We start from the raw sequence: 14,369 nt of genomic DNA on the forward strand, positions 1-14,369 counted from the left end.
TTAATTATGTACCTTATATACCTTTCTGTAATTTAATCTCTATAACAATTAAAATAAAATTATTTTAATCTTTTAGATTCCAATTTTCCTGATTTTCCAGTAGAGTGTACCTACTTTTGTCTAATTTTTTTATAAAAATTCTGGAATCTCATTGCATACATTTTGAGAATCATCCCTCATTGCCAGACAGGCCTCTGATACCACTTCAGTAGATCCTGCAACTGTTTTGGTAGTAGCATGGCTTTTATTAGTCTGTATGGAAAATAGCCCGTCCTAAACACAAACTGGTCTCTCAACTAAAAGGGATATTATTCTTAACTGGAATTCCGAAGTTATGGATCACAGTCCCTAATGTTTCCAAATATCCAACCCTTGTCTTAAGTTCAACTGCATATTTTTTTAAGAAATTTAGTAATTACTGACTTATCACTGATTTTCCATCTTTCCTTTCAGTTATATCACCCTTAAATAGTGCTTGAGCAAAGTGGGTGTTCTTACTCATGCGCTGTTTCAAACACTCAACTGTTGCCATTACTCACCGATACACACCAAAATTGCGGCTAGCCATGCATTTGCATTTTTGGCAAAAAATAGCCTGTACAACCCATCCCCTTTATTTGTCTAACTGACCCCCTGTGCATTTGCCCTCTTCCTCCAAATAAAAAATCCTGTTGATAGGGCAGACATTTGACACACCTAAAGGACCACCAACATTAATCACAGGTGGTTCTGAACACACAGGCCCAGGAGTATTCTGGGATATCTTCTGATCATAATATGATTGCTGAGATCAATGATGCACTCCCAAGTGGACTAGTTAAATGAGGACAGAGGTGACTAAGAAAATGCTCAAGACTACTTAGGACCAGCAACTTGTCCATGAAGGTAATGATTTGAAGCCGTTTCCTGATGATGATACAAACACAATATTAAAACTGCCTGCAACTGACTCCTAATTGGCATGTCATGAAATATCAATGATGAAATATGCTGGCCATAATTTAATTTTCATGAGAAAAACGATCCACAATCTCCTCTAGTTTTCCCTTCTGATGAAATGTGAATGATCTTCAGTGGGTACCAATTATTCATTTAGAACTATACCACATGAAATTCAAATGATTAGATACACTTATTGTTTAAGAGATACTTTCTAGTAGGAATCAATCATATTCAAAATAAAACATATGGCATGCCAGGGGTTCATGGACAAACAATCAAAGTTAAGAGAAGACTTTGAATCGATCATAAACAGTTTGATTTTCAAAAAAAGTTTCACTACTACACAACTCCTCATAAGAGATTTCCTTTTCTTACACGAGCAACTCTTTAACCTTCCATCTCCTCACATATAAGTATTCTATTTTCATTTGGAGAACATAAACACAATGAAACTCCACAGCACCATTACTTTCAAGGAACTAATAGCATTAATAATGACAGTAATAATGATAATAATAGTAGTAATGATGATGGCAAGTAAAGGCACCAGTGCGGAGTGCACTCCCCAATGTTGCTCACCAATGGATGGGATGTTCATGTGAGCCCCTGGGTATATCTCTTTGTCGCTCAGGTTCTCGTCAGTCTCGATGACCACTTGGCCATGGGCATCAACTCGCATGCCCCCCCTGCCCATCATCCCACCCCTTGCCCCATGTGGGCGCATATGGGGTGGCACGGCAGAACCAGGGGGTGGGGGACCGTACTGACGGTACTGCCCCTGCTGAGCCACCCCTTGCTGCTGCGGAGGCATGCCCATCCCCATGGCGGCCTGTTGTTGCTGCTGCTGCTGCATCTGCATCGCCCTCTCCTCCTTCATCATGCGGCGCTCTGCCTTCATCTGATCGCTCGTCTCCTGCATTGCAAGACACAGAATCAACAATGCGCAACAAGGTGCAACGCTAAATTTCTCCACGCTGCAAAGTTTCCACCGTTCCCTGCGCACACAGAAGCAATGCTAAAGTATGTTCTCCGTCGAGTATGTAATTCATGATTTTCATTCCGCTGAGCAATGGCCTCATCACAAAAAGAGGAAGATGGCTTCCCTCAAACTCAAGGAAATGGAATGATAAAAAGGTGGGAAGGTTGAACGGCTGAAATCCAAAAATAAACGTCTCCAATTTCACTCATAAGATTTAAATCATTCTAGTGAGCGAATTCAACATGCTCATTACATTTTTCAAATGGTGAACTGGACTTATAATGAAGAGATGGTGACAAATAGGCTCCAAAATTGCCAAATTGCATTACTCATTAAAATATTACGACTCATGAATTACTTTCTATGAATAAAAAATCTCCTACGCACATAAATCTGAATTTTTATGAATATATTCTCATGGTGGTTTTACAGGGTGACATATCATGAAAACCCCCTTATGTGAAACAATTATTAAGTCAATTTCATGTATGCTTCCGGCCAAAATGTTTGACTGACCGGCAAACCCATGCACTAAGGTCAACATTATATATGGTAACACATTGGATAGTGTTAAGGGTTTACTATGCAGTTAAAAGAGTATGAAGAGAGAAAAAAGAAACATTATATATATATATATATATATATATATATATATATATATATATATATATATATATATATATATATATTATTATTATTATTATTATTATTATTATTAGGTAATCTACCGATTTTGGTAGCGTAGCGTAGAAAGTCTTATACAGTGAATGAACATCACTAGAAGTAATTAATTTCCCCAAAGAATAAGGATATTTGTGGGGTTACCAGAAAATTTAACGTGGGAGCATCCAGCATATGGGAATAAAGGATAGGAGAAGCGGTGTGATGGTGTTTGCATCAAAATAAACGTGGAATGAAATACAGGAAATTTTTCTGGCCTGAGCGTGAAGAAACACTTCTTTTATTGCATTTTAGGGATCTACCTATCCTATTATATATTTATACATATGTGTATATTATATGATTACTCTACCTATATGTGAAGTACTATGTATTAGAATAAAGAAGTACTCAGTATTATAATGAATGAAATATAGAAATTATGTGTTTCTTCTTTTTCTCATGAATTTATGAGATGAAATAACTGTAACAGTAGTAGATCTGTATAAAATAGAATGCAATTTGAAATGTATGCTTCCAGACTAATTTATTTTTGCGAGTATCTTCTTTAAATTATTGTGTTCATAGGTATGTAAATATTTGGGTTTTCTTGTCTTTGAATGACATCCAAGCCAAAGATTCAAGTTGATATTTTAATAAGTACAATTTGACTTAACTTCCCAAAATCCAAAGATATACCCAACTCAAAACTGAGGCAAAATATTTAATAAAGCTCATCTTGAGCCTAAAAAAATATCATTCAAAATGCGTATTTCAGTTAGTTTCAGATTTTTATTCTTAATGTATTCTTTCTTTAACCCATTTTTATAGGTTATGTATTATTTTGCATATTTTTTCTAGATTCCAAAGGCCTTCCTCCATTTATAAAATAACTATGATAAACTTTCTGTGCTTGTTCTGAAATTTCATCAGACTTTAAATATTTCAAATGGCCACACATTAAATTTTTTGAACGTTATAAATACTGGACAAAGACATCCCTCAACTGAAATAGCTTTCATGGATAAGATCCAACGTTTGGGAAAAATTTTGTACAAAATTGGCATTTTTTTATGCTTAGCATGTTTCTTTTTACATGCGGAGTATTGGACCAATACTGCTACAACTTTGTGGACTTTTTGAAGTGAAATGGGTCGGAAGGCAATAGGATCTGAAAAATCTGGTTTTCTCAATTAGTTATTGCCAATTTATCATTTACATGTCCTAAGATTCATTCTACTGTGACTTATAAATTGAAGTTTCATTAAGTAAAAGTTCAAATTTGTTTTCTCTGAATAATATAGATTAGAAAATATAATTTTTTAACCACTAAGCAGAAGAAAATTTGGCCAAATAGACTTTCAAATGAGAATTTAAATGGATTGCAAAGATTTCACTGCATATATGCATACTTTCACACTCCTATATACTTTGGTCCCTTGGATCATGCATATAAAATTCGGGAAATAGACAAGAGAACTAGCCGACTCAAGGACTCCTTCTTCCCGCGGACAATACGGGATAGTAACTGCAGGGTTATAGGCAGCGAAAATTCCACTTGCCATCCTCGGTGCCAAGGGAATAATTAGTTCTGCTTAAATGCATGCTCTTTCACTAACCTCGTGCATTTTGTTATCATAACCCATTCTTACCAAATGACCTCATTAGTGTTCCGTTCATCTGTTTTTAGTCTCCCTTTTAATCCCTCTTCCCTCTCCGCAGGAGGAAATTCTTGCTACCTGCAACGTTGGGTCGCATTCCCTGCCTTTTACTGTCTTTGTGGGGGGTAGATTGTTTTTTGGGCTTGCATGTTGTTGGATGGCTTTCATGCTGCACCCTGGGGTGCAGTTGTTTGTTGATTTATGGTATATGTTTGCATGAATGTTGGATGAAGGTATTTTTGCATGAGTGTGTGCGCTGCTGTGGGCGTAATTTTCCATGTTGTTGTTTTGCATGTGGTATTGTCCCTTTTTACGGTTGGTGACCTAACACCCCCCGCCACATGCTCTTGCGGTGGGTTGCGGGGTATTATGAAGATGTAGATATATGGTTGTTTCATCATAAGGACTTTGATATACAATTTAAGGATTATTTGCAGTATTAGCTCAAATACTTTTAATGGCTAAATGAACTATACTAACTATAATATTTCAACAATACTGTTTGAATGTAATTGGTTATCTATTACCATATACAGTAAATACTAATGCATTTAATTGCTAAAATCATCACTGAAGTACTACATGATACAGGAGAAAGTTGTGGCTAGTTGAATGTTTGAGCTTTGCTGCATTATATATTATGAATACTTTTGAAAAATGACACATCTATTTGATAAGTGTTTTTATTATCTTTCTCTTCATTTTTTCTCAATTCAGATAAGTTTTATACCAAGATTCAAATTTGAGAGATTTATGGTAAAGTGAAGGAATTACTTGTGCAAGGAATTGAGGTAGCCTTAATAGGATTGTAACTCTGAACTTTTGAAAGCTTCAATTATATACAAGAGAATGAACCAGCTTGGAAGCCTCATATGCTAGGACTTGATGTATCTGAAAGAAGTGTTCAATAAAGATAAAAAGATTGATGGGGAAAGGAATGAAAAACAAAATCTCAACCAGACCAAAATTAAAACTTTTCCAATGGTGGAAAATAATGTGGGTGAGCTGGGCAAGTGTCAAGAAAACAGATACATATTGCAGATTCTTTGAGTGATATGCAAAATGCAATCCTGAAGACTAAATGTTGAAATTGTGGGTTGAGAAGGTGACATTCTTATTTCATAAGGAGAGGTCCTGCGATTCTACCAAAAGACAATATTTTGGAAAACTGAATAATAATAAAATATATTAAATTGCACTTGTATTAAAACAATGAAGTCCAGCATCACATTAGTGCAAGGGAAAAATGACTGCATATGAAAAGCTCGCTGAGAAAAAATGAAACTTTGACCTATCATGAAAAGCATGAGCTGTCAATCTGCATGTCCTAATTACAAATGGGATTCATATTGGTAAATTTATCAATTTCTTATTCAAAACAACATGCAGAGGTTGCTGTCTCCAAATACCCATATGCATCTTTAATGGACTGAATCTTTTAATTTTACCTCCACTTGCTCTGTAATCTCTTCCTCTGGCTCTTCTGCAATGTCAGACAATTCTGAGGGTCTGTCATCCAAGTCACCTTCATCAGGGAGCTGGGACACATGCAAGCATCCATATGTACATCCATGTTCACCCATGCCAACACAATATACATATTGAGTGAGCAGCTCATAAAGCAGTTCAAAAAAAATACCAAGTGAGACAAAAAGCAACATAATATAGGTTCTAAGCAAAAAACAGCAGGAGGAAATACTCTCCACTCATATTCTTCTCCCAGGGACTGTGGATGGAGAATCTAAGGAGCTATGCAATGTTTAAGGTAAGCCTCCTAAAAAAATCAATTGAATCAAGGTAACTAGTTATTATCTATAAAGTGATTGGAATACACTAATATTTATTCATGCTACTACAGCCTGGCACATACGATGCAGATGAAAACTGCAGCCTAAACTATGGGTACATAGCAAAACTAACAGTAGGCATAGCAAAAAACAAAGATAAATGTTAACCTTTCACTCATCAATGTCAACTTCTTCTGAGGAATGTAGAAGCAACTATGCTTAGGGATAACTCTAGAGAAACTAGCACACAGCATTAGCAGACTATCAGATAAATAAATACCTGGTTATTCCACATATATTTTTTATTAAACATGATCCGGGTTTCGACTCACAAAGTCATCATCAGGGTCAATCATTTGTAAGTCGAAACCCGGGTCGTGTTTAATAAAAAATATATGTCGAATAACCAAGTATTTATTTTTCTGAAATGATTCGCTTCCACAAAGCGACGCCTGAAACCATTCTGTTCATTAGCAGACTAGTATACCTACCTCACCATTACAGATGCTCTTGAGAAGGTCATAAATTATTCTGCATGGATTATTTTTTTAAACTCAAAACAATCTTTTCACAAATATTGTCAATAATTGTTTTTAAATTACAATTATTTGTAGGAGTGAAAAATCTCTAGCTGCATTAAAAATGCTAGGAACTAAAAACTTAAATAATATAAACTTCCTCATACCAAATAGATCCTTTGGCCAGAGCTAACCCTTCTGAAACCTTAACCAGTTCAAGTTTGTTGACTATATTACTTGTACCCAGTAAAATCTTCCATGCAAAGAATTAATATTTTCTGCTCCTTTGCAATGATTTACTTTTCTACAAGAGGGGATGAAAATCTCTTGGAAAAACTTGTACATCTATTAAACAACTCCACAATATAGCTGGAGTCTAAAATTTTGAAATTTAATAGTATTCAAACAATGAACTTCTTGTATTTAAATTACAATTCAATTTAATTTACAAAATTAGAAAGAAAAAAATAAATACATATGTATACAGTTGAATTCAGTGATTCTCACGGCAAGCTAAGCTAACTTTTTAAAACTTTATAACTCAGATTCATGATGAAAACACAAAAGAAATCATGATATGTTATAGCAGCCTTTGCGATCACTTTAACTTCAAAATTTGTACTCTAATACTGAATGGCCATTCCCTATACTCTCAACTGACCAGTTTTTAACGTAAGTAAATTAAATATCATTAAATAGTAATTGCATACAACTTCCAATATTAATTTCATTCAAGCAAGACCATGATATGAAATGATTAATTTTATTATTGCATTACATTGCATTCTTCAAACATAGGTCTTTCCATGAATACAAAATATTATTGAAATGTCCATCTTTTCAATGTATGTTTTTATTCCTTTAGCGCTGGGACTTATCAAAAAGCAGAACCCTTACATTTCATTTCAGATCTAAATGAAAATTTGTGCAAAATAGGAAATGAAAAAGGAACATCAAGGTCAGGGTAAAAAATGACTTTCCTCTTCATTATTTACCACGAAACATCAGCAAAGAATCAATAATTACTTAAGGATAGACTTCTTTCAATCCTAAGCTAATTTAAATCAGAGTACCTTGCCTGGTAGCATGGGGGCAATACTTGGAACACTTAACTCACCTAAAGGTACCATTCAAAATAATAATGAGTAAGTTAATGGAAGGAGCAGGTAAAAGCAGTGAAAGAAAAATTCTAATTAATAAGTCTGATTTTTTTGACTATCCATTATAAACCATTAAATGGGCTATAATACGAGGGTCATCCGGAAAGTAGTACCCGTTCGTGCCGCATGAAGTGCTGATGACGCGAGTAGCCGCTGGACGAGGTCAGATAGCTTCAGTGGCTTGTCTGCCTTCTCTGAGCCAAGTTGCGTGACGCTAGCATTGCCTGTGTTGTTTCTGTGATTGTTTACAATGTTTAAAAAAATTGAGAACGCCGCCAGTTGTGAAGTGAGGGCAGTGATTAAATTCCTCAATGCAAGAAACGTTCGCCCATGTGATATTCATCGCCAATTAAAGGAGGTGTATGGAGACAATGTAATGGACGAGTCGTCTGTTCGGCGGTGGTGTCGCAACTTCAACATGGGGAGGGGGAACACACACGACGATGAGCGTTCGGGGAGACCGTCTGTCATTACAGACCAACTGGTGAGCTCAGTTGACGAATTCGTGAGGAACGATCGGCGCGTCACAATTGATGACATCTGTGAGCATTTTCCCAATGTTTCTCGAACAATTGTTCATGAAATTGTTAAACACCATCTGCATTATGCAAAAATTTGTGCAAGATGGGTCCCTCGCGTATCTCAATGAGCTGGCGGCGAAGGACTATGCAGCAGGAATACAGAAACTTGTCACACGTTATGACAAATGCCTTAATTTGCTTGGAGATTATGTTGAGAAGTAGTTTAAAGTATCCTCTTTCAAATAAAATTTTTTATGTTTGTTAATATTTACTTTTGTGTCTTTATTTCACGAACGGGTACTACTTTCCGGATGACCCTCGTATAACCAACAACTATGTACCTAAATAAAATCATAATGTTAATCCCTTTTAATTCATTTCATGTGTACAATGATAACACTTGAAAGTTGCAAATGGATGAAGACTGCAAACCATGACCTTTTCTGTATGAGAAAATCATGATATGAATATAATTGGATAAATGGTATGACACATAAATATCATGCATCCATATTTTATGCTGTGATACTTCTGAAGAAATCCTGAAGTCTCAAACATTTATTTAAGACCTAATGGGACAATATTTTGATTTCCGTCATCTTTTTTCAAACTAGCAGCTCCATAATTTCCTTTTAATGCTATTTGAGAAGTGGAAACCCAGTGAATGAGTCACCAAAATATATTTCATACCCAAAGAAACTGCGGGAGATGCCACAACAGTAACTTTTAACGGAGTCATCCGCTAATGTCCATTTCAATGCATTGGCTTTAACCTCGTGGACTGTGGCGCCTTGCGCACGACTACGAATGCATGTGACATTGTATGTACGGTATTTCGTCACAACATCTAGTTCCTTTACAAGCCCCAAAATTTCAGAGTTTAAGAGGACGCCTCGGTAGCTTAAGTGGCTAAAGCACTCGACCGGATATTGAGGGATCTGGGTTCGAATCCCAGTCAAGGCGAATGATTTTTACACTCTGAAATTGTTGCATTGAAATGCACATTAGCGGATGACTCCGTTAAAAGTTACTGTTGTGGCATCTCCCGCAGTTTCTTTGGAATTTGTCAAAGGGAAAACGCCGTAAGTGTTTAAAGTTGGCTTTAACCTCGTGGACTGTGGCGCCTTGCGCACGACTACGAATGCCTGTGACATTGTATGAATGGTATTTCGTCACAACATCTAGTTCCTTTAAAAGCCCCAAAATTTCAGAGTTTAAGAGGACGCCTCGGTAGCTTAAGTGGCTAAAGCACTCGACCGGATATTGAGGGATCTGGGTTCGAATCCCAGTCAAGGCGAATGATTTTTACACTCTGAAATTGTTGCATTGTATTTCATACCCTACAAACTTTTTCTGAGTAGAACTTTTATCTAACTTTTGTAGAAGAGGAGCTGCATATTTCCCTACCATTATTTCATATTTTGCATTTTTAGAGGGGTTCCAGCCTAAGTGTACAAATATTTCAGTAAATACACTGCAGTATTAATCATTGATTATGGCTTGCAACCAAATTTAATGAGTGAAAGATATTGTGATGTACAAAGAACTTAACCACACAATCATCAAAATCTGTGTCACTGGATTGAAAATTAATGGAAAGAAAATTTTTACTGGACTCAACCGCAGTCTAAGCTTCTACATTTTGTTTTTTTTTATTTTTTACTGTATTATTTGATGATAATGATGTCAAACCAAGGCCTCATCAGGGTCCCAAGGAGCACAGAGACCACCAGAGGTATCCAGAGAGTAAAAAGAGTTTGCATTATACAAGAACCTAGATAGGCATTCAAATCTGTTTATTGCATGCAGAATAACAGTAAATTATTGTAGGCATGACCTATGAGACAATCAAAACATAACAGAATAAACTGCAAAAGTGACTTATCTGTAATGAGAATAAACAAGACCCTGAATGATATTAGTCTCTGATTACTGTCAAATATGGATAAATGCAGATATGCAACTTCTTCTCTACTGCATATCATTCCATATTATGAACTAACTAATTTCTCTCTACTTTTAAGTGGAATAAGACTCATTTTGCACAGAAATTGTAGAATTTTAAGCTTGATTTCAATGAGGCTTCCTAATGAAAAACAAACAAGCATATGGATGTTTTTCACTTGTAAGTAGATGTTCATAAAATGGATACCCATGTATGTACTGAGGATCAAGCTATAATTAAAGTCAGGTAATGTCTTTTTAACTTTTAAAAGATTGTAATGATGACTCGATGAGTTTTTGCACATAATTAGATAACTGATGTGCTACAGGAAAAATGTTCTCCACTTACACATTTCCTTATACATCTCATAATTAGGATTCTTAATTATGAGACTTGGATTTCAACTGAAGAAAGAATTCATAGTAAAATACTGAGATTATATGATTTAATTCTGGTCTATGAGGACTTCTAGGTGAAATTTTGATCCTTAGTTGAATAACTGCTGCGCACAGAAGATTTCCAGTATGTATGCAGACTCATCCCATCAATAAGATGTAACTTAAAACTGAAGACTCATTATCAAGGCCAATTCCAATGCCAGGTATTGCCACAACCTCCCAAAATGACACATAAGCACCACAAAATTAGATTATTCCAATTATGATACCAATTCTCTTTCTAAGGATATTTAAGTACATTCATATTTATTGAAGCAGTCAATGTGTTTATTTTTGGCAAGAAATTTGTTAAATAGCAACCAAAAATAACTTCAGAACACAAAATAAAATAAAAAATTGAAAGGCATGACTAAATCTCAATGCTTGGTGCTCAGGCTTCACTTAAAAAAAATGAAATTCAAATGTACGTGCATTGAATGCATAGCAGTCTTTATGTTCCTAATTTATCAATTACCATTTGCTTGTTAGAATAAGTTTTGAGGTCAGTCTTTTTATTAACGAGAAAATTATGTAAAGTACAAGTATATGAAAATTAGTTTCTAACTGTGGATATGAACCTGTGTAGAGTGATTTGTTTCCAAGAATAAACTGAATAACTGACCAAGTTGAGTCCATAATAATGGATGTAACCTTTTTAATAATAGAGGAATATATTATGCTAAACCAATTTCTAGCAAAAAATATTAGTATTGATAGAATTTTTACGCAAAAATATAGCCATTTAACTCTGCATAATATATCCAACCTGTCCACAATGTGGACCTTCATGCCAATCAACGATCAGAGAGAGACTTAATTAATACATCCAGGGAATAATGAAGCAACACTTTTAGTCATCTGGAAGTTCATGTAATTTACAAGTGTTTTATTTTTGACTCACAAAAGCCAAAAGTCGACATTTACAAGCCCATAAACACATAAATCTTGAATAATTCATTGAGTAAAATAACTTCATTCACAGTTATAACTACATATAATATTTAAAATATTATAAAATTCTAATAAATGCATGCATTACTCTTTGCATGCACAATATGACAAGGCAATATTTTGTATTGATCGACTTACCTTTAACATTTTGCCTTTGAGTACATGGTTCGGGATGGGTGTAGGAACGCTGTCTGATGACTGGCTGTCTTTTGATTTTGTTCTGACAGTCACCTGTTTTGGGTTGAGCCCCACTAACTTGTTGATGTCAATAAGGGCATGGTCACCTACATTTGCAACAAGAAAGAGATAAAATTATCAATAATAATAATAGTTTTTATTAAAATAAATGAAAAAGAAAAACTTTGTTCCGATCCACCACTTTTTGGCAAAGTGGTGGATTGGAACAAAGTTTTTCTTTTTCATTTATTAAAATGAACTTCCACAAAGTTGAGGCTGAAACTATTGAGAGTTTTTATTTGCCTGAGGATCTGGGTACATACATGTTCCAAGATATATGGCACGTCAATGATCATAACATAATATAATATACATACAAAACATAGTTACATGCTCAGAAATTCATCAATGGAGTAGAATGAAAAATGAATGAGTAACATGAAAAACTCCCTCACTTTAAATTTAAAAGTGGACATTTTTTCAATACTCTTGATAACCTGAGGATGGTTATTATACAATGCGAGTCCCATGTTCTGGGGAGGAAAAACTGGACTTGTAATTTCTTACGAAGTTCACATGTAGATGACTAGAGGTCCTAGAATAATGGTTGTGAATGCTATTGTTAGTGGCATATAATGAAATATGGCATTTAGCATAAACAATAGCACTTAGCATATTCACTCAGGGAAGAGGGAGAATACAAAGTTTTTTGAAGACAGGGCGACATGGAGCTCTAAGGGGTACATTGCATATTAGTCTTAGTATCCTTATTTGGATTTTAAATACAACATTGGCCCCAAAAAAGGATACTAAAAATTACCTGGGCGTAAAACTCACCATAATATATTGACCTAAGTACTTCATTATTGACAGTTAGCCTGATAGAACATACCAAACAGCAGAACAGAGTTTTCTGCGTAAACTAGAAATATGGCTATCCCAGTTTAGTCTACTATCCAGGGTAACACCCAGGAAGGAGGCATTATCACTCCTTGGAATAATCGCATTGTCAAAAGACACTGAAATATCTGTTAGAGGTTTATTTTTGTTTACAAATTTTATTAAATTTGTTTTATCCGTATTAATATGAATTACGATCACACCACTCTTGCAAAAGGTGGACAATATTTGTTGTCTCAGGCGTAACTTTGTGGAATTTGCATAACATATTGAAATGAAATGAAATAATTGACTTTGTAATTCCACACACTTTACTGTACTTTATAAAGTATGTGGAATTACAAAGTCAATTAATTCATTACATTTCAAAAGTGGACAATATTGTTAGCACTTGATACCAGGCCGTTGATTGAAGAGGCAGACAGTAATACATTTGTGTCATCAGCATATAGTATGGGAAGCGTGTTAGGCACAGAATTAAGCATCCTTGGGAGGTCATATATATATATATGAGAAAAAGCAATGGGCCTAGATTAAATCCCTAGGGAGCCACGCAGGATATTTTTTTTGCAGGCGATACATGAGATATTCCATCTTTTGTAGCACTTACATTCTGTTGTCTGTTGTTTAGAAAAGATTTAATCTAATTATGTGGAGTACCTCTCATGCCAGATTCTTGAAGTTTCAGCAGTAACATATGGTGATTGAGACAATCTTGGAGAAATCAAATAATGAAACAAGAAATTCCAGTTTTTTGTCTAGATCAGACAATATTTTGTTTATACAATGGTAGGTAGCAGCGGTAGTGGACATGGATTTTCTAAATCCATGCTGGGAGGTTGATAAGTTTGTGCAATTCCAGGTATGATATTAATTAAGAATAAAAAACTAATTAAAAAATTTTACCGAATTGATTAAGTATAGATATTGGTTGATAAGAGCTCATGTGCTGTTTATCTCCTTTACCTTTATGAAGGGGGATGACTTTGGTGCTTTTAAGGGATGATGGAAACTGACCAAGCCTAAGAGATTCATTGACTAAGAATAATAAAGGGGGTTTAATGACATCAAAGGATTTTTTAATGATGATAAAAGGAATGCCATCTGGACCAGGGGTGTACTTATTTCCCATTTTGTTTAAGATATTATTTAATTCAATGTCAGAGCATGGGCGGAGAAATAGTTAATTGCATTGGCTTGATGTTTGTCTATGAAAGCTTTTTTGAGTTACTTGCTACAGTTGGGTAACTGATGTGATGTGAAAAAGTCATTAAAAGCCATGGCAATATCAGAACTATCCTCAAGTTCATTACCTTGAGAGACCAGTAATCTGAGATTGGGGGTTAACGATTCAGGAAATTTGACTCCTTGATAATTTTCCATAATTCTTTTGATCTGTTTCCAGCATTAAATATTCTACGATCATTAAAAGTTCTTTTTGCATTTTGAAGATGACATTTGTAATTCTTTCTCATTGCCTTGTATTTGAGAGGCTCAATAGGGACCGATCTGTTTTTGTAACAGTGATCCATGTTTTTCATGACCCTGGATGCATACAGGATTTCATCAGTGACCCATGACTTTCTGCCCTTAGACAGAGACGAATTTTTAATTTTAACGCGTAATACAGGGAAACGAAAATCAAAATAGGATGAAAAGGTCGAGTAAAAACAATTAAAACCATCTTCAAAGGAGCTCATGGAGTAAACATTGGTCCAATCATGAGACATA

At 35.1% G+C, this 14,369-nt stretch overlaps 1 protein-coding gene across 1 annotated transcript in view; it reads right to left on the minus strand.

Annotated features, from left to right (window-relative positions):
- Nucleotides 1-14,369, minus strand: part of LOC139691759 (RIMS-binding protein 2-like) — a gene marked incomplete at its 3' end in the record, with an annotated part of 106,733 nt that overhangs the window by 27,859 nt on the left and 64,505 nt on the right. The window contains exons 17-18 of the mRNA XM_071589607.1: nt 11,700-11,845; nt 1,522-1,855 (exon numbers count right to left, since the gene is read on the minus strand). Of these exons, the coding sequence (XP_071445708.1) occupies nt 1,522-1,855; nt 11,700-11,845 (480 nt within the window). The remainder of the gene's footprint in view (nt 1-1,521; nt 1,856-11,699; nt 11,846-14,369) is intronic.

The sequence above is a fragment of the Hetaerina americana genome, unplaced genomic scaffold, assembly GCF_022747635.1.
Source record: "Hetaerina americana unplaced genomic scaffold, ioHetAmer1.1.p SCAF_399, whole genome shotgun sequence".
Classification (NCBI taxonomy): domain Eukaryota; kingdom Metazoa; phylum Arthropoda; class Insecta; order Odonata; family Calopterygidae; genus Hetaerina; species Hetaerina americana.